This window comes from Hoplias malabaricus, chromosome 1 (genome assembly GCF_029633855.1).
Source record: "Hoplias malabaricus isolate fHopMal1 chromosome 1, fHopMal1.hap1, whole genome shotgun sequence".
In the NCBI taxonomy this organism is placed as follows: Eukaryota; Metazoa; Chordata; class Actinopteri; order Characiformes; family Erythrinidae; genus Hoplias; species Hoplias malabaricus.
The window spans coordinates 9,558,850-9,584,932 of NC_089800.1; the positions used below are offsets into that span (position 1 = coordinate 9,558,850).

The following is a 26,083-nucleotide window of genomic DNA, read 5'->3' on the forward strand; positions in this document are numbered from 1 at the left end:
CAGAGTGGGATAAAAGGCAGCAACTGTTACTAACATCAAACCACATTCTGTTGCAGTTCTGCAGAAGAGACACTGAATTTGGGTTTGTTTTCCAGTTGCTGTGTTTTCAATATTTTCCATTGAACAATCTGTCAGGCATTTTTAAAAGAAAGAAGATAACCGAACACGAGTAAAAAAAGTACCCTGCTTGTGGGCTGAGAGCTTTTTGGAGACAGTCCAGGAGGACAGTTCTGACGGCTGGAGAAAAAATATTCAGTTACCTGGTAGAATCTACATTGAACCCAATAAAAGTGACCTCCAAGATGGAGCTGGATGTTTGTGTGGAGAAAAAGGAGGATGAAATAACCCAAGACCATGCAAAAGTCCAGAGCCAAGAGGAAATTTCCAGAAAGGTCTGGGCCTCAATCAAAAAGACCACCCCTTCTAATGCTGACCTAGGATTTTCAGCTCCACCTGTTCTCAGAGGGTCCAGCTTTTGTGAAGAAGTAGACAGCTTGATGATGGATAGGATGTCAAGTAACACAGAACGGGTCCTACATAAAGCCCACCCCTCCACATCTGGGCCCACAGTTGCTTGGAATGTCGCTTCTCTGCCTACCAGTGGCAACCTTATAGAGCCCTCCAGCAATGAGGTGAATGAACAGGGATGGGGGACTATTCTACATATAATACTGTATGCAGAGGTTTGTGTTGTTGATTTTCAAAATTTGCAGAATCTGTGCCATATTTGAGCATTTTTTATGATAAATCTCATGTAATCACAACAGGGATGTTCATTGTTACTGTATAAGGTAAGATTCTCTTTAGCAAATCTATTATTATTTATTTACTAATATTATTATTATTATTTTCCAACATCAAGTGTTCAGACACAGAGGATTTTGAGGCCGTTGCTGAGGAAAGCAAAGACTGTGAAGGTCAGGGAAAGAAAGCAGGGATAAAATATTCCCAGGATCTTGGAAATGAAGAAGGAAACATTCTTGTTCAGAAGGTGCAGACCTCATTCTTTAAACCACATATTATTATGGTGGAGACCTGTCCTGCTATTGCTAGGCTATTTCCCACCTGGCAGAATGACACGGAAGCGCAGGAGGAGGATGATGATGAGGAAGCTCCTGAACAGGTTTGTGGGAGATATGTGGAGTTACTTTTCATATTCATTCAAGAAAAAATTCAGCAGTCACATTAGAATATCTGTTATTATCCCTCAGATTTCTGGGCCTACTGTTGCTTGCAGTGCTGAGGCACATCTGCCTGCCAGAGGCAACTCAACAAAGCCCTCCAACAATGAGGTGAAAGAACAGGTAAGCAGGTGGGATGGGGACTAATCTGCCTATGATACATATACTTGTATGAAGAAGTTTGTCTTGTTATTATGTGAAAATAAAAACATATTGCACGTTTGATACATTTTCCAATTAGTATAATCATAATTATCCAATATATATAAACTGTGCTCTACAATTTGTAAAAACAATGGCATTTTTAAGCATTTTTATTATAAGACTCATGTAATCAGAACAGGGATGTTCAATTTTACTGCATAAGGAAAGAGTCTTTTTAGCAAATCTATTGTTATTTACTTTTCTGATTTCTAGGAAGCTCTTGCTGTTGACCTTGAAATTGAACAAGAGTTCACACTGGAAAGGGTCAGCAAGGAGCATAAGGATTGCGTGGGAGATGGAGACAAAGAGGATAAAGTTCCAGTCCAGCCGGCTGAGACCTCATACTCCAAACCAGCCATCGCTGTGGTGGAGATCCGTCGTCCTACCTCTGGTCTGTCTCAGGCCTGGCAGATTGACACAGAAGGGCAGGTTTGTTGGGGGCTGTGGAGACACTGTTTAAATACACTGAAGAAAAACCCAAGCAGTCGTATTAGAATATCTGTGTTTCACTCCTTAGGCTTCTGAGGAGACCGTTCCATGCTCCAAACCAGCTTTCCCAGTAATTGAGACCCTTCTTCCCACTGCTAAGCCTTTTCAGGCCTTGAAGGACATCACCAGAAAGCAGGAGGATGAGAAACCTTATAGCGAGGTTAGTGGGAGGGATGTGGAGACACTGTTTAAAAGCACTGAAGAAAAACTTCAGCAGTTGTATTGGAATGTCTGCATTAACTCTTCACACACATGTTGTTAAGATTCATTCCAACATCAAGAGTCCAGACACAGAGGAGTTTGAGGCCATTGCTGAGGAAAGCAAAGACTGTGAAGGTCAGGGAAAGAAAGCAGGGATAAAATATTACCAGGATCTTGGAAATGAAGAAGGAAACTTTCTTGTTCAGAAGGTGCAGACCTCATCCTTTAAACCACATATTATTATGGTGGAGACCTGTCCTGCTACTGCTAGGCTATTTCCCACCTGGCAGAATGACATCGAAGCGCAGGAGGAGGATGATGATGAGGAAGCTCCTGAACAGGTTTGTGGGAGATATGTGGAGTTACTTTTCATATTCATTCAAGAAAAAATTCAGCAGTCACATTAGAATATCTGTTATTATCCCTCAGATTTCTGGGCCTACTGTTGCTTGCAGTGCTGAGGCACATCTGTCTGCCAGAGGCAACTCAACAAAGCCCTCCAACAATGAGGTGAAAGAACAGGTAAGCAGGTGGGATGGGGACTAATCTGCCTATGATACATATACTTGTATGAAGAAGTTTGTCTTGTTATTATGTGAAAATAAAAACATATTGCACGTTTGATACATTTTCCAATTAGTATAATCATAATTATCCAATATATATAAACTGTGCTCTACAATTTGTAAAAACAATGGCATTTTTAAGCATTTTTATTATAAGACTCATGTAATCAGAACAGGGATGTTCAATTTTACTGCATAAGGAAAGCGTCTTTTTAGCAAATCTATTGTTATTTACTTTTCTGATTTCTAGGAAGCTCTTGCTGTTGACCTTGAAATTGAACAAGAGTTCACACTAGAAAGGGTCAGCAAGGAGCATAAGGATTGCGTGGGAGATGGAGACAAAGAGGATAGAGTTCCAGTCCAGCCGGCTGAGACCTCATACTCCAAACCAGCCATCGCTGTGGTGGAGATCCGTCGTCCTACTGCTGGTCCGTCTCAGGCCTGGCAGAATGACACAGAAGGGCAGGTTTGTTGAGGGCTGTGGAGACACTGTAAATGCACTGAAGAAAAACCCAAGTCGTCTATTAGAATATCTGTTTTTACACCTCAGGCTTCTGCGCCCACTGTCGCTCGCATGTCTTCAATGTCCTCAAACAATGAGGAGAATGGACAGGTAAGCAGGTGGGATGGGGAAATATTCTGCATATAATAGAGTTGTGTGTGGAAGTATGTTTTGTTGATTTTTTTTTTATTAATATCATGGTTTATTGCTGAATTTAAGATGTTATGAACAATAAAATGTGGCCTGTACAACAAATATAGCATATTTTAGACTTTTCCCAATGTCTTAAATAAGAATAAATATTATATATTAATAAACCATGCTCTGAACTGTGCAGAAACAATTCCACATTTGGGCGTTTATGGTTACCAAAAACATGTAAGTAGAGCAGGATTGATAAATTTTGCTACTGCTATTGCTTTTTTTTTTTTTAGGAATCTCTTCCTGTTGATCCAGAAATTGAACAGGAGTTCACACTAGAGAGATCCGGTCTGAAGCGTAAGGATTCCCTGGGGACTGGAGACAAAAAAGAGAATGTTCCAGTCCAGTGGATTCAGAGCTCATACGTTAGACTGCCATTTCAGGCCTGGCAGAACGACCCAGAAGAGCAGGAGGATGAGGATGGGGAAGCCTGTGAACAAGTTTATGGGAGAAATATGAAGACACTGTTTATATGCACTGATAAAACCTCATCAGTCATATTAGAATATCTGTTATTATCCATCAGATACCTGTTCTTAAGTTTCATCTCAACAACAACCTTCTGGACACAGACGAGGTTGAGGCAGGTTGTGAGGAAAACAAAGACTGTGAGAGCCAGGGAAAAGAAACAAAAGGAAATAATTCCCTGGAAGCAGAAGATGAAGAGGAGAAAGTTCTAATCCCATGGGTGCACGCCTCATACTCCAAACCAGCTATCCCTGTAGTGGAAATGCGTCCTCCTACTGTGAGGCAATTTCAGGCCTGGCAGAACATCACTGAAGAGCAGGAGTATGAGGATGAGGAAGCTTGTGAACAGGTTTGTGAGAAGGATGTGAAGTGCACTGATTATTAAAATGATATGTGCACTTATTAAAATATTTGTTTTTACCTCTCAGACACATGTTTATGAGATTCAGCCAGCAGAACCTGTGGTAGAGGCCCTTTTTCCTACTGCTAGAAATAAAACAGTGAGAAAGAATTCCCTGGGAGCTGGAGATGACGAGGAGGAAGTTCAAGCCCAGAAAGTTCAGACCATATATTCTGAATTGGCTAACCCTGTGGTGGAGACCATTCCTCCCACCGTTTGCCCATTTTCATCCTTGAGGAACAACACAAGATGGAAAGACAGTGAGGGCCAGGAAAAGATAGCAGTGAGAAAGAGAAAATGGTGGAGAAGGTGAGGTTTAGAACTTAAAGTTTGGAGCATTTGAACGTTAGTGCTTTCTGAATTGAAAGCTTTATATATGAACCTAAATTAAATTTACAGCTATGAATTCATTGATTTCCTTTTTTAACAGTGTGATCTGTTCTGATCTGATTTTAAGGCTCCTCTGCTGGCTGCCTTGTGTTGGTGCAAGATCTGGCAAAAAGCACAACTAGAGTCCATACTCCAGCTTCATTCCACATTAAGGAATAAGACCACAGTAAAAATAAACTGTGTAGAAATATATTTGTCATCCTTCAGTTCTTCATTGCTGTCTACAAACATTGTCTGGGTTTTTCTGTAGTATTCCCAAAGATTCTCAATGGATTTTAAACTGAATTCCTTCATGCCATTCTGACTTGAGCAGTATACCATACTTTATTGTGTGGGTGCATTTTTTAAATGTTTTTTCTCCCTTTAACCTAAGAGTAAAGCTACTGAGCTTCAAGTCTTACAAATATTTTATAAACAAGGCACGCAATAAGTACAGAGTAAGTACCTTATAAGTACCGTATGTACCTTAATATAAAACAATTACTGCGTACGCAAAGGGTATGATACAAGAAATATGTGGTTATTACTGGTTAACTTACAAACATTTTACAAATAAAACACGTAGTGCTAACTACATTCAGAATCCATTGCACTTCTAAGTATAAATATAGATTCATTCATTCATTATCTGTAAGCGCTTATCCAGTTTGCAGTGGGTCCAGAGCCTACCTGGAATCATTGGGCACAAGGTGGGAATACGCCCTGGAGAGGGCGCCAGTCCTCCACAGGGCAACACACACACATTTACTCACACACTTTTGAGTCGCCATTCCACCTACCAACGTGTGTTTTTGGACTGTGGGAGGAAACCCACACGGACAACACACTAACTCCTCATAGACAGTTGCCCGGAGCGGGAATCGAACCCACAACCTACAGGTCCCTGGAGCTGTGTGACTGCTGCACCACCTTACCGCCCATAAATATATTACAAAATTAAATTGAAAGTATGACAATTTATGCAAGTTACTGTAATGACTGTAATGTTTTATAAATAAGGAATGCAGCTACTAATTTGAATTCACTGTGTTTCTGAATGTAATTTAAGATCTTTTAAAATTATTTGCAGTGCACATACTTTCATTACAGGCATTAGCATAGATTCGGCTATGTACATAAAATGCCCTAATACATATAGTTAAAACAGTGTAAAATATCTCAGAAGTATGTTATGATGTGGTAAATCACATGTCCTAAACCTAATGAGCACATACCACCATGAAACTGTGACTGGAGTCAAGCCAGCCTCAACTTGAAAAAGCTTGGACAAACTACCCCCTCGTTGTTTTGGTAGAAAACTGCGTATTCTGAACATCGCTGTAAGAGTCAAAGAGCATGAGAGTCAATGACAGGAAATGAATGTAATATATATATAAAATTAGAATATCATGAAAAAGTTCATTCATTCATTCATTACCTGTAAGCGCTTATCCAGTTCAGGGTCGCGGTGGGTCCAGAGCCTACCTGGAATCATTGGGCGCAAGGCGGGAATACACCATGGAGGGGGCCTCATGAAAAAGTTGATTTATTTAATAATTCCATTCAAAAAGTGAAACTTGTATATTATACACATTCATTACACACAGACTGATACATTTCAAATGTTTATTTATTTTAATTCGATTATTATAACTGACAACTAATGAAAACTCCAAATTACAGTATCTCAGAAAATTGGAATATTACTTAAGACCAATACAAACAAAATGATTTTTAAAAATGCTGGCCAACTGAGCAGTATGAACATGAAAAGTATGAGCATGTACAGCACTCAATACATAGTTGGGGCTCCTTTTGCCTGAATTAGTTCAGCAATACGGCGTGGCATGGAGTCGGTCAGTTTGTGGCACTGCTCAGGTGTTATATGAGAGCCCAGGATACTCTGATAGTGGCCTTCAGCTCTTCTGCACTGTTGGGTCTGGTATATTGCATCTTCCTCTTAAGGTCAGGCTAGTTTGCTGGTCAATTTAGATCAGGGATACCATGGTCCTTAAACCAGGTACTGGTAGCTTTAGCACTGTGTGCATGTGCCAAGACTTGTTGGAAAACGAAATCTGCATCTCCATAAAGTTGGTCAGCAGCAGGAAGCATGAAGTGCTCTAGATCTTCCTGGTAGACTGCTGCTTTGAACCTTGAACCTCAGAAAACACAGTGGGCCAACACCAGTAGATGACATGGCACCCCAAACCATCACTTACCATATTGTTTAGAATGCGCAGTTCTACCAAAACAATGAGGGGGTTAGTTTGAGCAAGCTTTTTCAAGTAGAGGCAGGCTTGACCCCAGTAAACTCTGCTAATGCCTGTAATGAAAGTAGCTGACCATGTCCTTCTCTGTATGTCCACTGTAAATAATGTTAAAGGATTTATTCATTCATTTTCTGTAATCTCAAAAAAATGTTTGTAAGATACCCAGTAATAACCACATATTTCTAGTATCATACCTTTTACTTACTAAGTACTTATTTTATCTTACGGCTTACTTGACAGTTACTTATTCTGTATTTACTCAGTAATTAGCGGGCTATAATTTAAAGTGTTACCAAATCTTTGAGTGTAAAATTTGAGTGCAGTGTCATTATGGGCAACGCTCGTGCTGAATAGTTCCTGTACAGTCTGTGGTCTAGCCTGTTATGAGACAGGACAGTACATCGTGTAGTTTGTTTACCATGTTAAAGAACAGCTGAAATTATTCCAGGATCAGATGCAAGGATAAAAACAAGACCACATCACTGATACAAGCATCTCAGACACAAACCTGTACATATGTCATCATTACTTTATTCTTTCATCACTTAAACTCTGTCACATGAGCAGTACAGAAGAGAAGTGCACTGCTCCAATCATACAGCAAATACAAAGAACAATACGGCTTAAAACAATAAAACCAAACAGAACACAGGTAACCACAATAACTGCTGGCAATAAATATTAACTCTGTTTAAGTAATCACGTCTCGTAGATCTTCTGTACAGAGAAAAAAAAAAAGAACGATAATTACACCAAAATGAATGCATGAAATTTACGGATAGGATGACAAGAAAAGTTCACTGGAGAAGCAAGCAGTGCTGGGATTATTAGGTAGGAATTTACATCCATAACACACACACACAAAATGAACAGAGATGTCTTGATGCACAAGAATGGCATACTACTGCTACATAACAAGGGAAAGCAGAGCAGCGGAATGTGTGGAGAGAAGGACAGCTGGGTTCAGGTGCAGTGTCCCAAGGGATGACTGGACTAAGACAGGAATTTAGTCCTCCAGCGTGCGGAAGGCATTCTGCATGTCCTCATGCAGCTGGGCATAGTCTGCTTTAATTTTGACCTCACCCTCCTTCACGGGATCCTGAGAGAAAAAGGAGAAAGATAAATTGAACTTAAACCAAAATGTATCTGTTGTTATATTACTTAAGAAAACATTCTTTCAGCTGCCTCTAAAAATGATTTTGGTTAAAATACTATGAACCACTGGGCAGGGAAAATGATTAAGCCAGGGAAAAATCAACAGTCACATCGTAGCCGAGCCGGACTATTATTTGTCTGATTCATGTGCGACTAAAACCCAAGAAAACACCCTCTGTTTTTATTTTAGGGAATTATTGCAGGAAATTGAAGTTCAGTCATTTGAAATCACTAACATTAGTCAGGCCACTTTGCAAGATCTGAAATGTAAATTTACAGGCTTACCTTAAATTTCATGGAGCTGATCTTGTAAAGGATCTCTCCCATGTGTTCACGGATCATGGCCCAAGTGATCTTGTTGTCGCTCTGAGCTGTGGTCTCTACCGCATGACGAGCCATATCATAGAAGGCGATCATATTTGACAGGATGCCCACCGTCTTGTAGAATGGACAGAACCTGGAGAATTGGAATGAAAAGATCATTAGCTGTAATTTTCATACTCGTGATTGTACATGGTATTCATTAAATAACAGGGTGCATACGGCTCTGAAGAATGGTTTGCAGGTAATAAGAGAGAGTACATACTGGGTCATAACGATATGTACAAAATATTAAAAACTACAAAATCACAGTGTTATATACTGGAGTGTATAGTTATATAATGGAAATAAAAAAAAGTCCTCTTCAGAAGACAATTAAATAATCAACCTAAACAGATCTCAAATTTTTAAAACACGTTTCAGCATGAAGCTCCAGAATTTGAGAAACATGGATTTATATGATTATATTGAAATATACAATTATATTTGATGCAATTACCTGTCATAAGGTGTGTAACCGTTCTGCTGCAGGAAATCATCCTTGATTAATTTAGCAACTTCTAGTGTGATTTTATCAGTCTCAGCCAGCGAAGCCTGAGAAATAGCAAATAAAAGTTAATGTTTACTGATACTTCAGAATTTCACATTTTCAAATAATTATCATATAAAAATTGTGCAAGATGTGCATGCTGTCTCACCTTGCCCACAAGCTGGACAATCTCAGCCAGGTCCTCTTCCTCCTGAAGAATCTCCTTGGCTTTGGTACGTAGCGGCACAAACTCAGGGAAGTGCTTGTCATAGTATTCATCCAGAGCTCGTGTGTATTTACTGTAGCTGATCAACCAGTTCACTGAGGGGAAATGCTTCCTCTGGGCCAGTTTCTTATCCAGACCCCAGAAGACCTGAAAAGGAGGGAGAGAAATAGAGATAAAAATTGCACAACAACAAATAGAGTGTTACTGGTTTGCGTATTAACCCAAGTGTAATGGTTCTTACCTGAACAATACCGAGAGTTGCAGATGTCACAGGATCTGAGAAATCACCACCAGGGGGCGACACACTGCAGAACCATACCAAACTCATTATTCTCCAAACATCAGTGAAAAAGATAAGGCTAACACGAGTTGGATGTAGGCTACAAAATATTATACTTAATTTGCAAAAGAAACTACATTCATATTTATTACATGTTTGTTAATGTTCTCACAGTAGGAATGTTGATCTGTAGTCAGTTTATAGTTCACACTTCTGTGGCCCAGGCCTTTCCACAGTACAGCACCACCATTAGTCCAAATATATACTCACGCGCCCACTATGCTGACACTGCCCTCTCGTTCTGGATTACCGAGACATTTCACACGGCCGGCGCGCTCGTAAAACGATGCCAGTCGAGCTCCCAGATAGGCAGGATATCCACTGTCTGTTTAAAAGACAACACACAAACAGTTAAAGAAACAGAGATGCTAATTCATTACTTTGTTCAATTTAAGAACTGCAAAAACATGGATTATCCATTCACCAGCGGGCATTTCTGCCAGACGGCCAGAGATTTCTCTTAGAGCCTCTGCCCATCGAGAAGTGGAGTCAGCCATCATGCTCACATTGTATCCCATGTCCCTGAAGTACTCAGATAAAGTGATTCCTAAAGTAAAGATGAAAAATAAGCAAAAATACGTTATCTAAAGGAAAACAACATCCATTACAACTGGCATAACAAGCTTTGCAGTGGAGTCTGACCTGTGTAAATGGACGCTTCTCTAGCTGCCACGGGCATGTTGGAGGTGTTAGCAACCAGAGCTGTTCTCTTCATGATACTTTCCACTTTGCCATCCACCTCCATAGTAAGCTGTTAAATAAGAGCATAGTCCAAGCACATGAACTCCATCCATAATCAATTACAGCTAGCATCCACTAATTAGAATGACATCTCTGAGAGTTTAAGGTGTTAGAGATACACTGTCACAAAAGTATCACCTCACCTCAGGGAAATCTCGGAGTACTTCAGACATCTCATTCCCACGCTCTCCACAGCCCACATAGATGATGACATCACTGTTGGAGTACTTGGACAAGGACTGAGAGATCACGGTTTTGCCGCATCCAAAAGCCCCTGGGATAGCTGTGGTCCCTCCCTGCACACATCTGTGAAGATAAAGTGAAAGTGTCACAAAACCTATAAAGAAAGCAGGAATGAATGTACATAAAATAGCAAAAGTGTATAATATGAAAAACAAATACTCTGATTATTTTCTCTGGAACATCATTGATAGGAAACACCTCAGCAAAACAGCAGTGGCCACATGGACCACATATTGTGATATGTATGCTATTTTGCACACCTCAAAACCTTGTTCACAGAAACCTAATCACGTCACTCACGGGAAAAGGGCATCCAGCACTCTCTGGCCAGTAAGCAGTGGGTGGTTAGCAGGTAGTTTCTCAGTGACCGGTCGAACCTGACGCACTGGCCACACCTGAACCATCGTGAACTTTTCTTTCACCCCTTCAAACTCCAGCTCCAACACCACATCCTAAGCCACACCACACACACACACCAACAACAATTCCAGGTCACATTGATGCTGATTATTATAAATACAGTGATTTTACAGTTTAAAGCAAACTGCTCACAGAGACATCGTAGTTTCCAGGGGGAGCCACGTAGGTGACAGTACCGCGGTTCTTGGGCGGCAGCATGATCTTGTGCTTAATGAGAGAGTTCTCATAAACCAAACCGTAGATGTCACCTCCAGTTATGTGACTTCCAACCTGAAAAAGAATTGAGGAGTAAGCATTTCATTTAAAAGAGAAACTATTCACTAAATACAAAAATAATACCAACAAGTCATCACTTGCATGTTGATGCATTTGCATCATTATTGTTTATTGTGTGTAGGGTTGTGATTACCAATTTATTATGTTTTGTTTTTCTCACAAGTTTTAAAAACCAGCACAAAAAAAAGAGGTTCCACCAGTTTAATTAATTTCAGTAAACCACACAGACTATTTTTAAGCAGTTACCCGTAAACTCTTGGAGGGAGAGAACTCCCATTTCAGGTCCCGGTTCAGTGCTCCAATGTTCACTCCTCTGGGGATGTAGATGCTCTTGGTCAGGTCATTAATATCTTTGAGCGGACGCTGGATACCGTCAAAGATAGAGCCCATGATTCCAGGTCCCAGTTCCACAGAGAGAGGCTTCCCTGTACGCAGCACTGGATCGCCAACAGACACACCAGCTGAACACAGCTTAGGAAATCTAACACACTCAAAGAATTCAGAGTCTGAATGCATCATGATACACTGAACTAAAGGTGGAGGTTCAATTGCAACCAATACTAAATAATTTTATGCATTTGCCACCTTGAATGATCACTTTAGCTAGGGATTTATAGTTCTTAAAGGACGCAGAGGCAGCTCTCCATTAAAAAATACTAAATAAACATAAACTGTAAACATCTCCTTCCATTTCAAAGCTCATCATTTAGTTTGCTTGTTAGTTCAACATGCACCATTTAGTTAAGCCTATGATGGTTGTGTCTGTACTGAATTCCCTAAACAATACAGTATAATAACTTCATTTTCACTGTATTACTTATAATATCAGAGATCTAAAGATTATACAATATTATATATATAATATATATATATTATATAAATAATACTCTGTTCTATGTAAGAAAGAAGCTTCTTTGGATTTTGAGATCTGTGGGGTTCCCGGAAGCAACCCCCACTGGATAAAGAGGGATGGAATGTGTGTGTGTCTTACTGTACAGCAGTCATTAGATCGTAAATGCTCTCTGCAGAAACAAACCTTATTGGTCACAGCAGCCATTAAAGAACATGAGTTCAAATATTACAATAAAACTATTCCAAATTTCTGTGTTACAGAAAACTCTCGATTTAGAGAAAGGCAGCAACTTAAACTCTTCTGATTAAACATGTGTCTGACTCAGAGTTGCTGAAGGATACAGGTTTCCTCATACACCTGAATGGTAGCCATATCCCCCTCCAAACGGATGATCTCTCCCACCAGCTCACTGTGGCCTACTCGCACCAGCTCGTACATCGCTGCCCCAGCCATGCTGGAGGCTGTCACCACTGGGAGGGAAAACACAAATATAGTTCACTTATGGCAAATATCAGTCTTTCTGAAGCATGCATGTATTACTCCAATAAACTTATAATGTGCTGGGATTCTGCAATGTCAAATATTTCACAATGTTTATGAGGCTGTAAATAAAATAAGAAACTAACTATGTCAAGATTTAAGTTATAAATACATTAATATCAACAAGTTAACACTTTCTTTTATTAATACCCAGAATGTTCGATTGTCAAATATCTAGACAGATAACAGGATTGAAATATGAGAAGTGTACACAAGTCCTTTCATCTGTGTCACTGACCAGGTCCAGACACGCCATGCACGTATCCAAAGTATCCCTCACGCTCCTCATCACGGATCTTCGGAAGCTTGGAGAAATCCATGATTAAAGTGTGTGTCTGGGGGCAGATAGAGAGTGACAGCAGCCATCATTAGCAGGAACAGAGCAGCAGATCACTGACCAGTCTCCTCAGACTTCACTGATCAAGATGGACAGGAAAATGCACCTTTTCATTTCGTCAATGTCCAATGAAAAACAAGCATCTCCAAAATGGCAGTTTTACAAGAAGGAGAAGGAATAAACTCTTAAATCTAAAACCTTCTTAAATTTCAATGAAAGTCAATGTGTAAAGATTATACCAGGGGCATTATTAATCCTGTTTAATTAAATTAGACATACTGTAGTTGAAACGTTGATGGCTACACGAATGGTAAACTGTGTATATGTGTCAAAATATTGCGTATAATACATTTTGTATCATTTTGACCTTAGAAAAATCACAGCATTTTGTGATATTTATGGAGCAGTCACATGACAGCAGCCCGTGACTGACTGACTGTAATGAAAAGAGGAAGGGGGCAATTAAACTCTTGAGTAATTCTGGAGAGACTGTACTCATTGCCACATCAGTGTTTACAGCTGTATGGAAATGGAAAATATAAATGGGATTGAGCCCTACTCATTCATTCCAGCAGTAAAGGGATATACATTCCCCTCTTCCCAGGTTTTATTTTTTTTTTAACTTAATATATTACAATACAATGGCTTGTACAAAAACAACAGACAAAAATCTGACTTCATCCCACATGTGAGGAGACAAACAACAAAAAGCAATGTGAACAATGCATGCCGTTATAAGTGGTCTCCTGTTCCTAAAAGTCTAGCCAAAATCTAACAAATTTATAAAAACAAATCTAGCTGTATGTCCACATTTAAAGGAACCCTTGTGAATAGAGGTGGACAATATTATTATTTAACTTACTATATGATAGCGGCACCCTAAGAAGGTTCTGTTGACGTTTAATTGGTATTGTCAGTATGATACTAGTCTTCTAGTGAGTTCCCTCTGATATTTAAAGACCCCCTCCAGTGAAAATCAAGGTTTTTTGTTTTATACTTTGTTAATATGACAGCGCAGTGTATTTATATGAGAGAAGAGGAATCACAAGAGAAATAAGCAATTAATGCCATGCCTGAGCACTTCTGCTTTGAAACTTCAGCATTTTAAAATCTCATAAACACAAATTCTGACAAAACCAATACCATCAGTTTGCTTTTGAACTGCAGGTTAATGGTGGAGGACTCAGTATGGATAGAGGCAGTCACACACTGCATATTAATAGATCCACACATTATTAATGAAGGTGAAGGCTACGTCATAACTACTTTTAAAGGCATTATAAACTTTCATTTTTACTTGGAAATAGATTATACATCATTAATTTTGATGAACATGTGTTTTAATGATTGAGGTGCACCAATTTTGCACATTTACAAATATGGGGGAAAAAAAACATAACATTGCAATGTAAATTTTCAAAAAATCATTATGTTTCACCCCCTATCACCCAGTCCTTTCTGTTAAGCAACTGTCACATGATGCTGAGAATTCAGACTTCTCCATTAGGCTCCAATGACAAAGTAACATGATCTTTAGAGCCTTAAAAGCACGATAGAACCTGTGTTCGTCACCTATAATATTTTGGACATTACTCTTGTATTCAAAATAATGCATATAAACAAAAAACGCCATACAGAGGCTGCAGTTCAGTCTTTAGGCCCATTAAGACACAGCTAGTCACATCCTTGTCTCATCACATGACCGTCAGAACTGCCTTCAGCTCGGGATTTTCCGTTCCTCCTTAAATATTGCACCAATTCTCTATTACTTACGGTGTATGGGAAAATTCACATAAGAGACCTTCTCTTTAAAAACAGGCAAATTATTTAAACAGGTAAATTAATTCAATACTTAATGCCAAATGACATTTTTCAAATATCAATATGGCCCGTCACTGGAAAATAAAATTATGTACTAATTTAATAAATATGGCAAACCTACAAATCCACGTATTCGTTCATTTTAAACGTCAAAAAAATAACTGAAATCAGAAAAATGCCTCATACCGCTTTGGCTAAGCATCGGTACAGTGTGTGTGTGCTTTCCCAAGGTTATAAGGAGGTTTGACATATGAAAATACACGAAATCCATCATTAATCCAATGAATATTCAACACCAATAGTCGTAGGAGCAGTAATAGCTAAGTAAAATAAAGTTTAGTTGAAATATTTATGCATATCAGACAAAATTCGCCCCGTAAATAACGTCAATGAAAAACGGCGGAGAAAGCAATGAACCGAGCTGGACGCGACCACATACTCACACAAACACGACGATGGACGAACAATGCCCTACAAATATAAACAGTGAATACCTGACGTGAAGAGAAGAACTGGGATCTGTCAAAGCTGTTTTCCTAGAATAAAACCGATGAGTATAAGCTGCTAGAAAGGGTCAGCTGACTTCATTCACTCGACGGTTGTAGTGCTGAGTGTGTGCAAACAGAGTGACACAGCGCCACCGTCAATGTATGGAAACATTGTGTTTATTCAGGTTTGTAGACGCCCCGTGTCTTCAGTGAATTCATCTGCACTACGCACGATTTTTTGTGTATTTTTTATTTTTTGTGACAGTCACGTATCTGCTAAAATACAGTGAAATGGTCATTCAAATGCAGAGTTGTATGGTTGGATTAATGCCAAATGCACAGACTCAAAAAGCTGGTCTGGCTCTGTGGTGTGGTCACCTGAGTAGAACTAGGCGAATTAACTTGGGGAATGCAGAATGCAGAAGACCACATTTTACAAAATGTTCTTCTGCATGTTGCATGCAATTACATATTTCCACCAGAAAGATCATCATTTCCCCAGACGTACCAATATAGTGCAGCTTTTAAAGTTTGCCAATCGTGGATGTTCAACAGATTTTAATCTTTACAGTTAAACATCGACTCAAACTCTGACTTAGCTCACCATATTCTACATATTAACCAACGTTTTTATTGTAATGGCACCATTACACACGCAGTACTGAATATTGAATTTTATTGGATTAACGTCAACAATAAAAATAGCACTGCTGTCTCGTCTCTAGAGATTTGAAATGTTTAAAAAAATTTCTGACTTCTTGACCTGCAGAGACTTTTATTTTGTGCTCTGAACGTGCGTAAAAATCACGCCACGTCCTGTGAGTTATTTCTGCCCGTGCCTGATTCGATTCAAAGAACCGATTCTTCACAAATGTTCACTTTAATGAATCACATACATTTTAATTAACCGCATTGATAACATATTTATTTTCAGTGAATCAGCTCATCGTGTTTGTCATATTATTGCGCTACATTATTATATACTTATTCTTATTATAATAATTATTTTACAGGACTATTATATTCGACTGATTGGAAAACAACATTGTTGATTTATTGTCTGTTTGGACCGCTTTTGTTTAAATTGCAATTCGTTACAAACAGTGGGCGAGTACTTCTGCATCTTTACCAGACTTGGTCCTTGTTTGCATGATATCTAAGTCATCTTTTTGATCCATCAATACTGCCTGGGAGAACGTAACAAACATATTGTAATATTGATGCTTTGGCCATTTTGTAAACTCAAATCGCGTTTGCCAAACGAATTTTAATTTCACTGTCAGAGGATTTCGGACCTAGATAGGTGAATGTAGAAAAGTTATTTCAGGTAGTGATTCGGTTCGTTTAGTAATGACAGCAGAGGCAGGGACGATTCCTTTAGCGTTTCGGTTCAGTGAGTTAGATCAATAAATTCAGCTCATTCATACGAGTCGACTCTTTCAGATCCCAAACGGAAATTAATTTTGTTGCATATCACAGCACATGTTGCCAAAATTATATATTAATGTTTTTTTTATTTGTTTGTTTGTTTTTGTTTATACATCAATTATATGTAAACATTACACTCTAATTTCTAATACACCAAGTTTAAATCTCTGTTACACAGATGAGCTGCTAAAAGGCCAAAATCTAAACTGTTTATGTCTTATTCAAGATCACAGTGGATCTGGGACCTACACAGAATCATCGGGAGCAAGCAGGAACACACCCTGGACAGGGAACTCCCCGATTACAAAGCATCTCACACTAGATTTAGATTTGTTTTTAGGACTGTGGGAGTGATCTGTAATCACCAAATGAAACCCATTACTCCTATTCATCATTTTTCTCTGAGTATAAAGTGTAATTCCAGTGTGATTTGTAGGTTAATTTGTAATTTATAGTAAACATTGTGGCTCATTACATGAGATGAATATGGACGAAAAATTCATTGTGAGTTTCAGAAATAAATAATGTTTGCTATATAGCACAATACTACTGAGGGAGTAGGGGGCCTTATGCTGCTTTTCAGTGCATGCTGAGGTCCAACTCGTTTATCAACAAGGTGTAGTTCATGTGATTGTGTGGGAAGTTAAAAAAAAAAAACATGGATGCTCTCAATTTTTTTGCCATGTCATGTTGAATTAAGGCTTTCTGTGGGTGTTTTTTTTTTTAATATAATGTTTAAATGTTTAAAATATGTTTAAAACTCAATTACTCTTAAATTAAAATAAAATTGTACAGTATTGTTAGATATTACACAAATGCCATGTTGGGGTATTTTGCAACTTTGAAACTGCAGAGTATCATTGTCAGTATCAAACCGGATGATTCAGATAGAAAGGTTTTCTTGTCATAAACCTTATTAACCAATCCCATGGGGACTAATTGCATATTTGTTCTGTGCGTCCTCAGTGAAGGTATTTAGTTAAATGTAAAGCATTAGGGTTTTTTTTTTTTTAAATAACTCGTAAGTCTGTAATTCTGATGAACAGTTTTTAATTATTTTTAAAATTTATTACAGAAGGGGGTCTTCATGTGTATGAGTTTGAGTGAGTGTAAGTGAATGATTTAACATTTTCTACACATTATTTGTGGCACTGTTTCATGGCCCATGAGATGAAACATTTAAACAGTAAGAAGCCGTGTGAGATTTTAGATTAAGCCTAAATGAGCAAATGACTCAAGTTCGGGCCAAGTTACGAGTTGCTGAAAAAGAGCCGACTCCCGACGTTCATGTAAAAGAGCCAATTCAAAGAGTCGACACCTTGGTGAACGACACATTGCTACTACATACATGTGGAGGGTCCGGAGAGAGTGGAGCTCTGCACAAACTTAGGACAAATCCTCTGTGGTTTGGAAATATATTATTAACGTCCTGTGCATCTTTCATCACAGTCAAGTTATTTTAAACATGAAAGGGTGAGTAAAACTCTCCGCGATTGTCCATCACGACTAAAGTTTTTTCTCTTTCAGGCGGCGGGGGGAGGAGGGGGGAGTTACTGGTCGCGTTAATGTTAGCCGCTTGCCACCGTTAGCGCCTAATGTTTCACAGAGTAAACAGTGTGGGTTAAAAGTGGTGTTTTCCAGTTGAAGTTCAAGTGCCGTTAAACTCAACATAGTCTATGCAAACAAACACAGCGAAAACGGGACTCCATAGGACGTCTTACAAATCTAGGGCTTGTTAGCTACTTCTTCTCCAGCTTTTTGGGGATTTTCCGGTCCACCTTAAATAATGCAGCAGAACGCGAATGCTTCGCCATTTAAGGTGGAACGGAAAATTCTAAGTCAAAGCCTACTTGAGCTTTACGAAGCGAGGTGTATTTTTAAGTTAAACACACATCTAGCGTTATTACGTATGATTGTAATTCAGGAAGTCTGTATTATTTAAGATTTATTTACATCTTAATTGTTTGTATTTATTGTAATTAGCTACAACGGACCGTGTAGTTTGCTTTTATACTGGATTTCTGTCCACCTTAAACCAGGCGACAGAATGCGACTGATGTCCTATTTAAGGTGGAACTGCAAATTCCAGTGCAGAGCTAACAAGTACCGCGTTGAGATAGAGTCTGAAAATGTTGAGTCAGACCGAGGAGAGTCAGCTGGCTAAGTCATTAGCATGCTAAGTTCTACCCATGCCTGATCTACACTAAGAAGCTATTTGCGTGTCGGAGCCTCTTTTTAAAACCCCCACGTTTTAGGTTAAGTCAGTAAACGCAACATTTTAGTGTTAGAATAACCTCCCCAGTATTTAACACATCCTGTTTGTCCATAAAGGTGGCACACAAGGTAGCTCAGCTAGCCACCTGCTCCTAGCAGCTTAGCTTAGCTTCATATTAGTTTTTAAGTTCTGTATGGACATACAGATGGTGGTTAAAGTTTATGTTAGTTGGGTAGATAACAGTTATTCTAGGAGGAATATTACTTGTAAAGTTTCTGTTCTGTCATTTTAATCTCTAAAACCCATCTCTGTCAATTACATTTACATATGTAGAAGCAATTTCTAACAGAAAAAAACCCAGTGCAGTTGCATCTAAACCAGTGGTTTAGCTGAAACTCCTCTTCACCTTCACTTTATATCTAATGCAATCAGTACCTGCCTCTGTCCTTCCTGCCACTTTGCTGCTCATATGAAGAACCCTGCCCTGCAATTTGACAAAATTGCTTTATGTTTGTTTTGTAAACAAAAAATGCTGGCTGTCAGAATTTGCTGCTGTGGGTTATTTTATAGTTTGCTGCAGTTTCAAACTGGAACTTTTCATGTTTGAACATTTAAAACAAAGTTCCAGCTTCAATATCATTGTGATGCTTCACTATGCTGTAATAGGGAGAATAGAGCTGCTGTTTATGCAACTCTGGGCTCAGCACTGCAGAAACTGTGCTATGTAACTTTTGGAGAAGGATAAGAAACTTTAACTGGGTGGGAATCAGCTGAATTTGATGATGTCTGATCTTATATTGTGCATTAATATAAAAAACATACATCACAGGATTGTGGGAACTAAAGTGTGATAAAGTGAATTTACAAATATTGGATTTCTGGACATCACAATTTGAACGTATAGTACTTTAATCCAATTTGCGATGTTAAAATTGTGTGGGGGGATTTAAATGACTTAAAAGGCAACATGACTAAGGCACACTTAATTAGCTAGACGGACATCCTAATAAACTGTACTTGACATTCTCTGGTCATCTTATCCTGCCACTGACCTTAGCAACGTTGACCTAAAAACACTGACCTGCAGCTGTTGTCGTTGTGGAGGGTTAGCATGCAGTCAACCTATAAATACCTCCACACTCCTTGTGTGAAGTGGAGGCAATACAAACATGTGCTGAGTACATCAGCTTGATAGTTGTGATGTGTTGATCAGTGGTGTGCTGTTGCTTGTAGCAAGTTAATAGCAGGTTAATAACTTAAGTAAGCTTGTATCCTTGAGCATTTAAACTAACAACAATCTAAATTTAAGAACTGCACAATGTTTGCATACTGCTTATGAGGGTGGGAGTTTTGTTTAATAAAGTGTGGTTGTAGTTTCAAGATGTATAGCATACAGCTCCCATTTTTCATTTTCTGGAAACTGTGACAGTCCAGTTGACCGTTCTGCTTTTGTTCCAGTAGCCGGATCGAGCTGGGGGACGTTACCCCCCACAACATTAAACAGCTGAAACGTCTGAACCAAGTCATCTTCCCCGTCAGTTACAACGACAAGTTCTACAAAGATGTGTTGGAAGTAGGAGAGCTCGCTAAGCTAGGTAAGATTAGTCAGATTAATCTGCCAGAATTTAAGATGTTTTAATATGTTGATTTTTTTCAGGTTTATTTTGCTCAGTTGCTCTCAACAGGTGTAATATACCTTAATACATTTGGGTGATGTGGTTAAAATGAGATTTCATACTTTTGAAGGCCCTCTCACAGTATGTATCCTGGTGTTTTTCTAAGATTTCCCAGACAGAATTTGCTTAAGAGCATGGGTCACCAATCTTATCCACAAAGGGCCAGTATGACTGCAGCGTTTCATTGCAGTTAAGCAGAGCACACCTGATTCCACTTGTTTAATCAACTAGTCTCCTCTCAAAGCAGTTAAACAGTGTGTGCTTCTGTTTGGTTGGAACGAAAACCTGCAGCCACACCGGCCCTTTGTGAATAAGATTGGTGACCCCTGCCTAAGAGCGTCAGCACGTTCAGGATTTCATGTAATCCTGCTGTCACACAAGGGTTTGACAATATGGTCTAAATTCCTATCATGATGTATTTATAACTCTGAAATTGGTATGAACAATAGCCACAGAAAAACTGCCAAGATGAAACAAGAAACATGACATCACCATGAAACACTTGGATTTGTCAATACTAATTTTAAAGTCAATAAAAAAAAATTGAACTGATGGCAGCGCCCTGTAATGTACATTAGTGACAGATGATGTAACTAATGTATGTTGAAAATGTTTTTAAAAGTCATATTATTGTATCATTTTTATATTGTGATTATATAATGATATCGAATTATTGTCTAGTTCTGTGTCACACTCTTTTTCAGACACTGGCCCAACCTGCTGTAGATCAATTATTGTTGTTGTTATCTTAATGTGTCCACTTTTAAAATGTTGTAGTTTGTAGTTACAAAGTTTGCTCTAAACCAGAGGTGTATACAGGGAGAGTTGTGCCAACAGAAGTCCAAGATGCTTGGTCATGTGACTCATGCAGGCTCAGTAGTTCCAGGAAGCTCTAGGCAGCCAATTTAAATGCATATAGTCAGGGAGAGTAATTGCGCATTTTTGGTAATTAGTCTTCAAAAAATGCATTGATTTACAGTATTTCTATAGCACATCGACCTGTGTATGTGGTTATATGCTTAAAATAAAAAAAAGCTATTTCAGGATTATGATATATATATATATAATATATATATTACTGCTTTTTAAACTTGTACGATAGTCAGTATGAAATATATCCTATGGTTTCTGATAAGTTAGGAGGTAAAGAGTTGTTCATAAATCAGTTAAGATTAGTTTTCTAACACATCATTGTGGTTTCAGTAATCCTTTATGAGACTAATGTAAAAACTATGATATGAGATTGGACAAAAGGTCGAACATTTGTGTAGAAATCTAAAACCGGTACATTAAAATATCACATCCAGCCAGGACATTAAATCATGTTTGTTTGAACATTTAAAATTATTTTAATCATGCACTTATTGCCACAATTGATAAATCTCTAAAGAAAAGAGAAAACACTAACAGATCCTAACACATTGTAGTTGGTCCATTGCAGTTAACGGAATTGATGCAATTCTCTCTCTCTACAGCTCTGCTCTAAATCAGAGTCATTTCCTTTCAAGTCATTACTTAGCAATGCTTAGACTTTGCCAACCAGTTTGTGGCATCTATAACAGACATTTGTATCAGATTTGAATAATATCCATGATACTTTGGAACTTGTTTTAATAGTCATTTTACTATCTAATTTCTCATCCTTTTATAAATAAGATCTGCTTCTTCTCTTATGCAGCATACTTCAATGACATTGCTGTCGGTGCAGTGTGCTGTAGAGTGGACCACTCCCAGAACCAGAAGAGATTGTACATCATGACACTTGGCTGCCTAGCACCCTACCGCAGACTGGGCATAGGTAGGGTTCATTTTAGCTAATGCAAAGCCAAACCCTCACCTTCATATTCAAACTTTAAATTCAGCTTCTGAGCATTCTTGTCTTTTATTTTCATTTACCACAAGCAGTTAAATATCTCTAGGTATTTAACCCCTTGCAAGACATCTGCCAGTATGTCAAAATTTTCCCTCACTCCTGTAACTATTGTGCTAATAAATGTAGGGTTGCAGGTTATTTTTTAGTAGTTGTGTTTGTAATCCTTTGTTTAAATATTTTACAGGGTGCTGATGAATGTGATTAATGTCTGTTGTTGAGAGATTTATAATGCCTGTATTAACTCTGTGTAAAAGGAACAAAGATGCTAAACCATGTGTTGAACATTTGCGAGAAGGATGGCACATTTGACAATATTTACCTGTAAGTTATGATTGTTTTGTGAGTTTTGATGAAACAGCAAACTCAGAAATAAGAAAAAACATGAAATTGAATTGTGATTCTGTCAGCTTAATAATACCTTTTAATGCTTCTTTTATTTTGTTTTTCCCTGTTTAGTCATGTGCAGATCAGCAATGAATCTGCAATTGACTTCTACCAGAAGTTTGGCTTTGAGATCATCGAAACAAAAAAGAACTATTACAAGAGGATAGAGCCTGCAGATGCCCATGTTCTCCAGAAGAGTCTGCGTAGCCCGTGTGCACCACCAGCGGGAGAGCTGCAGAAGGCTGAGTAGGAGCCCACGCAGGAAAGATTGGCCTCGGCCCGTGCTCCCAAAATGGAACTGTGACAGATGCCCTGGGGTCTATAGATACACCACTTTTCAGAGGGCAATTTAAAGAGAAAAACAAGTCCATGAAAATTGCTGCATTTTATTTTGCAAAAACAAAACTTAAGTCCCCATTGGGTTTTTTTTTTTTTTTTGGTTGTTTTTTTTTTTTTCCCCTCTGTTTAGAGATTTCAGAGTTTTTTATTATTTTTTTTCCAGGCAAAATACATAAGTGCTCCAAAAAGCTGCTTACTTGTTACAGAGTAGACATGGTGAAGGTTAACTATGCGAACATAATGTTTGCATTTTGTTTTAAATTGTTTAAAGGCAAGGGGACATGACAGCTGTTTGGACAACACAATAGAACTAAAAGAGGCTGAACCCTTTTAACATAGGACTATTGTTGACCATAGTTGGTCCTAGCTGGCAGCCTTGGAGTCGCGCTATGGATGGTATTGGTGACTTTTGGAACTCGTCACCTCACCACCTGGGCCCAAGGACTCATTGGAAGAAAAAGCTCTTGGTGGTTGAGACATGGTTGAGGTGGTTTTACAGGCAGTATGCAGTGGAGGACCATTGCATATGATGCTGTGTCTTCTGGTGATGTCAACGTCTCCAACCTGCCTTGAAGCTAGCCCAGAGCGGAAATGGATCTGACAGCCCCCTCACACCAGGGGGGATCTTGGCTGGTAAAACAGTTCGAGAGTGTTTGAGATTTGTGGAAGTAGACTCCACTCTCGTTTCTGAATGTTTTTGTTTTTTCTGCCCATTATTTAATACCCCCCTCATATTTTTGCATATTTGCTGATTGGTTCATGGCTTTTCTTGGGGTGCTGTTGGTGCTTCAGATTGGAGAAATGACTGCGACTGCCAGTTATGGAGAAGAGGTTTGCTGTTGGTACCTATTTCTCAGAATTTATGAAAGTTGCCTAAAGTTGGGCCAGGCTTTAAAGCATGTGCCTTGCCATAAGCTCACATGACACCTCCAACCAGGCTGATAGGCTTTTAAAGAACACTATAAAATACTGCAGTTTTCTACCTATTCTATTATCTATGGCATCCATAGCATACAATTCCCACTAGAAAACTCATAATGGAAGCTAGTGGGCATGTGCTTTGATTTGAGTTTGTTATTGGTATGGAAGCTCATTCCATCCCAGGTAGAGAAGAAAAGGAGAATAACGTCCTAGTTTTACTTCTCGTGATACTAAAGATGCTGGAATAAGTTTGAAACACATTATTTTTTCAAGTGATTAATTTACTGTTTGATTTTTTTTTTCCACAAAATGACTGTACACAGGTCATCCTTTGTATTCATTATTTTCTTGATTTTTAATAACATTTTCTATAAAGCATTTCAGAATCTTGAATGTGACATTATTTTGAGAATATATCGTAAGATACTGCTCTCAGAAATGTGATATATATATATATTTTTTTTCATCCTCAACCTGGAGGGAATGGGTCTCTGTACAATTGACCATATTCTACAGATCCACCTGATCAAAAATGCTGGTGAATTACTTGAACTAGTCAAATAAATATATTTTTTCCTGTTGCAGAGTTACAAAAATGCACTTAAATTTGCTGCATTGTCTTTTTGTAGCATTTCAGAAATTACATTTTGTAGTTAATTTAGGGTAATTTTCCGACCTTTTTCATGCAGAGTGTATAAAAGTAATAAAGCATATGTAGATTAATATGAATACAGAATGTGATGCTTTGGCAAAGCAAGCGATTAATTCCTGGATCTTCTATAAAGGTAACAATGTGGTACAAAGTATTTGCCTCAAAAAAAAAATTCTTGAGGGTTGTGAGTTTTGTTTGATAATCGTCTTGGTCTGAATTTGAGTTTTTCAGAGTTGAATCTCTATGATGTAAAACAGGTTATTTCATTTTTAACACGAGAGCAGGTTTAAATCTTAGCAGCCTCCTCTTCAGCAAACTGGCAGCTAAAACTTCCCACAATGCACTACTATCATTTCAGTGATGTTCACTGTCAAACATTCTTTTCCTAAGTGCACTGTGGGATTGTTGAATTTTGGTTATATAGGTTCCTTATGTAGAACTTGAATTTGAGAGTTGGACCCCAGGAGAAGCCTTGACGCTGCATGCCAGGAGGGACGTGCCCTCTTCATTGTAGTTCAAGCATGTTTTTTTTTTTCTTTCTGTTCTTTGGAGAATTTTGTCTTTTCTGGAGCTCTATATTGTAAAACTTTTAAACCTCTAAATAAATAAAAATACTATTTGCCAAAACGTTGTTAAACTGTAAGTGCACAGGAGACAGAGTGAGAATTATGAATGTTTTTTATGGAATAAATATTAGTGCATTAATGGACAGTTGTTGAGACAGTGAAGTCACAATGTGACGTAGTTTCAGGCGCCAGACCATGCCCCAATTACTTTTTTAGCTCGGTTTATACCCTTTCACTCTCCGCACACACCACCACCACATCTCCCTTCTTCTCTTTGACCACTTAAGACCCGCGGGGTGGGACACCCGCACGGAATTCCAGCCCAACCCTCCTGAGTTCGGCCCCCCCTCTCTGACGCATCTCAGGGTGTGGTCTATGCTAGCAAATTAAGCATAAGTCAGGGCAAAATGGGACATTTACTGATGAAAAATCTTTGCCAGTGCAGTTTAGAGCAAGACTGTTAAATCCATATCAGAGTAATAAAATGTATTTTCAAAGAAAAAAATTGTAACTTGGTAATCGTGTGCAAAGATGCAGTGCGAGTACACGATCAAGGACATCAGTTTACAAGTCAGATATTTTATATTTACCAGAGGGTTGTAATGACTATGTCCAACCTCATTGTTAACATTGATTGAAATATTTCAGTTATAAATCTAGCCTTTTTTTCATTTCTGTCTATATGTTCCAAATTATTGTGATGACCTAATTTAAGGTGCATCCATTGCTGTCAAGTGTTTGACTATATGCAATCAAATCTTAACAATAATTATCCAATATCTACAATAAAAAGTCTAGGCTGTGGCTCCAATATTAACAACCCTAATTTTGGAAAGAAAGCAGGTTTCAAAGATATGTTCAATCTTGGACTAAACTGTAGTACTTTTT

The 26,083-nt window shown here is 38.5% G+C and overlaps 3 protein-coding genes across 6 annotated transcripts; 2 read left to right on the plus strand and 1 right to left on the minus strand.

The window, feature by feature from the left end:
- Positions 1-72: 72 nt before the first annotated feature.
- Positions 73-4,769, plus strand: LOC136665546 (uncharacterized). Of its 3 annotated transcripts, none has more exons than XM_066643170.1 (12): positions 73-632; positions 863-1,123; positions 1,212-1,304; positions 1,599-1,814; positions 1,903-2,034; positions 2,138-2,416; positions 2,505-2,597; positions 2,892-3,107; positions 3,192-3,254; positions 3,578-4,161; positions 4,241-4,521; positions 4,670-4,769. In XM_066643170.1, the coding sequence occupies exons 1-10, from the start codon at positions 303-305 to the stop codon at positions 4,022-4,024; spliced, it is 2,130 nt and encodes a 709-aa protein (XP_066499267.1). In that variant the 5' UTR covers positions 73-302; the 3' UTR covers positions 4,025-4,161; positions 4,241-4,521; positions 4,670-4,769. The 3 variants fall into 3 exon arrangements, with proteins under 3 accessions (XP_066499267.1, XP_066499276.1, XP_066499284.1); XM_066643179.1 differs by having other exon boundaries at positions 4,262-4,521; XM_066643187.1 differs by lacking the exons at positions 4,241-4,521; positions 4,670-4,769 and having other exon boundaries at positions 2,892-3,262; positions 3,578-3,641.
- A 2,582-nt stretch (positions 4,770-7,351) lies between these two features.
- Positions 7,352-15,299, minus strand: atp6v1ab (ATPase H+ transporting V1 subunit Ab). The gene is made up of 15 exons (XM_066676220.1): positions 15,148-15,299; positions 12,734-12,830; positions 12,297-12,425; positions 11,349-11,563; positions 10,959-11,096; positions 10,707-10,858; positions 10,307-10,469; positions 10,065-10,173; positions 9,847-9,969; positions 9,633-9,747; positions 9,324-9,387; positions 9,026-9,229; positions 8,827-8,921; positions 8,292-8,463; positions 7,352-7,950 (listed from the first exon to the last, which is right to left on the minus strand). The coding sequence occupies exons 2-15, from the start codon at positions 12,813-12,815 to the stop codon at positions 7,858-7,860; spliced, it is 1,854 nt and encodes a 617-aa protein (XP_066532317.1). The 5' UTR covers positions 12,816-12,830; positions 15,148-15,299; the 3' UTR covers positions 7,352-7,857.
- Positions 15,300-17,901: 2,602 nt separating this feature from the next.
- Positions 17,902-25,248, plus strand: naa50 (N-alpha-acetyltransferase 50, NatE catalytic subunit). Of its 2 annotated transcripts, none has more exons than XM_066677387.1 (5): positions 17,902-18,042; positions 20,243-20,379; positions 22,139-22,258; positions 22,588-22,654; positions 22,790-25,248. In XM_066677387.1, the coding sequence occupies exons 1-5, from the start codon at positions 18,035-18,037 to the stop codon at positions 22,965-22,967; spliced, it is 510 nt and encodes a 169-aa protein (XP_066533484.1). In that variant the 5' UTR covers positions 17,902-18,034; the 3' UTR covers positions 22,968-25,248. The 2 variants fall into 2 exon arrangements, with proteins under 2 accessions (XP_066533484.1, XP_066533493.1); XM_066677396.1 differs by having other exon boundaries at positions 20,246-20,379.
- Positions 25,249-26,083: the final 835 nt, after the last annotated feature.